Source organism: Colletotrichum siamense, assembly GCF_013390195.1.
Source record: "Colletotrichum siamense strain Cg363 chromosome Unknown KSG_Cg363_contig07, whole genome shotgun sequence".
Classification (NCBI taxonomy): domain Eukaryota; kingdom Fungi; phylum Ascomycota; class Sordariomycetes; order Glomerellales; family Glomerellaceae; genus Colletotrichum; species Colletotrichum siamense.
In genome coordinates, this window is record NW_023501020.1 from 3712154 (window position 1) to 3713016 (window position 863).

The 863-nt window shown below is 38.5% G+C and overlaps 1 protein-coding gene across 1 annotated transcript; it reads left to right on the forward strand.

The window, feature by feature from the left end:
* Positions 1-263: 263 nt before the first annotated feature.
* Positions 264-437, forward strand: CGCS363_v011310 (uncharacterized protein; the record flags this gene model as incomplete). Its single annotated transcript, XM_036643159.1, has 1 exon — positions 264-437. The coding sequence occupies one exon, from the start codon at positions 264-266 to the stop codon at positions 435-437; it is 174 nt and encodes a 57-aa protein (XP_036492557.1).
* Positions 438-863: the final 426 nt, after the last annotated feature.

The following is an 863-nucleotide window of genomic DNA, read 5'->3' on the forward strand; positions in this document are numbered from 1 at the left end:
AAAAGAATAAATTAGTCTGAATCCAATTTTGAGATTGTCGTAGCTGTAAACTCGCAATTCACCCTCATTCCCATTCAAGAGACGTCTCCTTGGTCGTTTCGAACGAAAACGTTATACTTGCAGTGCATTTGCAACACGAAGTTCCTCATCCAGCCTGAGATTAAGGCGATGCCTTCCTACTCCTCAGCCAGTACCAGCGGAACAGGTGAGTTGCAACCCCTTGGAAAGAGTTATGGCTAACGACGAAGACGGCCGCCGAGTCAATGCGAATTGTGTCATACTCGATAAATACTTCGCCAGTGCCCCATCTTTCACCGAGACCTTGGCGAGCGGAAACGTGGCACAAGATAGGGAAAACAAAACCAAGAAATACATTGACGGCTGGCAAGCCTCTTGGGAAAAGCTCAGTGCAGGTAGGAAGTGAGCGGCTTGAGTGAAAAGGATCTATTTCATCAATCGAAGGGATTCAGGAATCATTATTCTCGAAATAGGAAGGTAGCAAATGCATTAATTCCATTTCAACCTTTGGGAACAGATATGTAGGCGAGGTTTACTTGATAGGTCTATTAGGATATAAACAAGACTGCACTTCAAAGGACTAGGTATTATACGTGGCTTAGAGTACTAAGTTAATATCTTATTAATAATATTGCTATAGAAGCTATGGATTAGCGCCTCTATAAGGGTAAGTAAATTGATAACGTAAATAACCTAACTAAGCAAAGTGAGGCTATTGCTACTACCTAATTAATTAATTTGATATCTCTTAATTGAATTGAAATATTTAATATTTTATATTATTTATAGATTAATTAATAAGAGGCTATAGATTAGCTTCTACTTTAGTTTTCTAAATATAATTA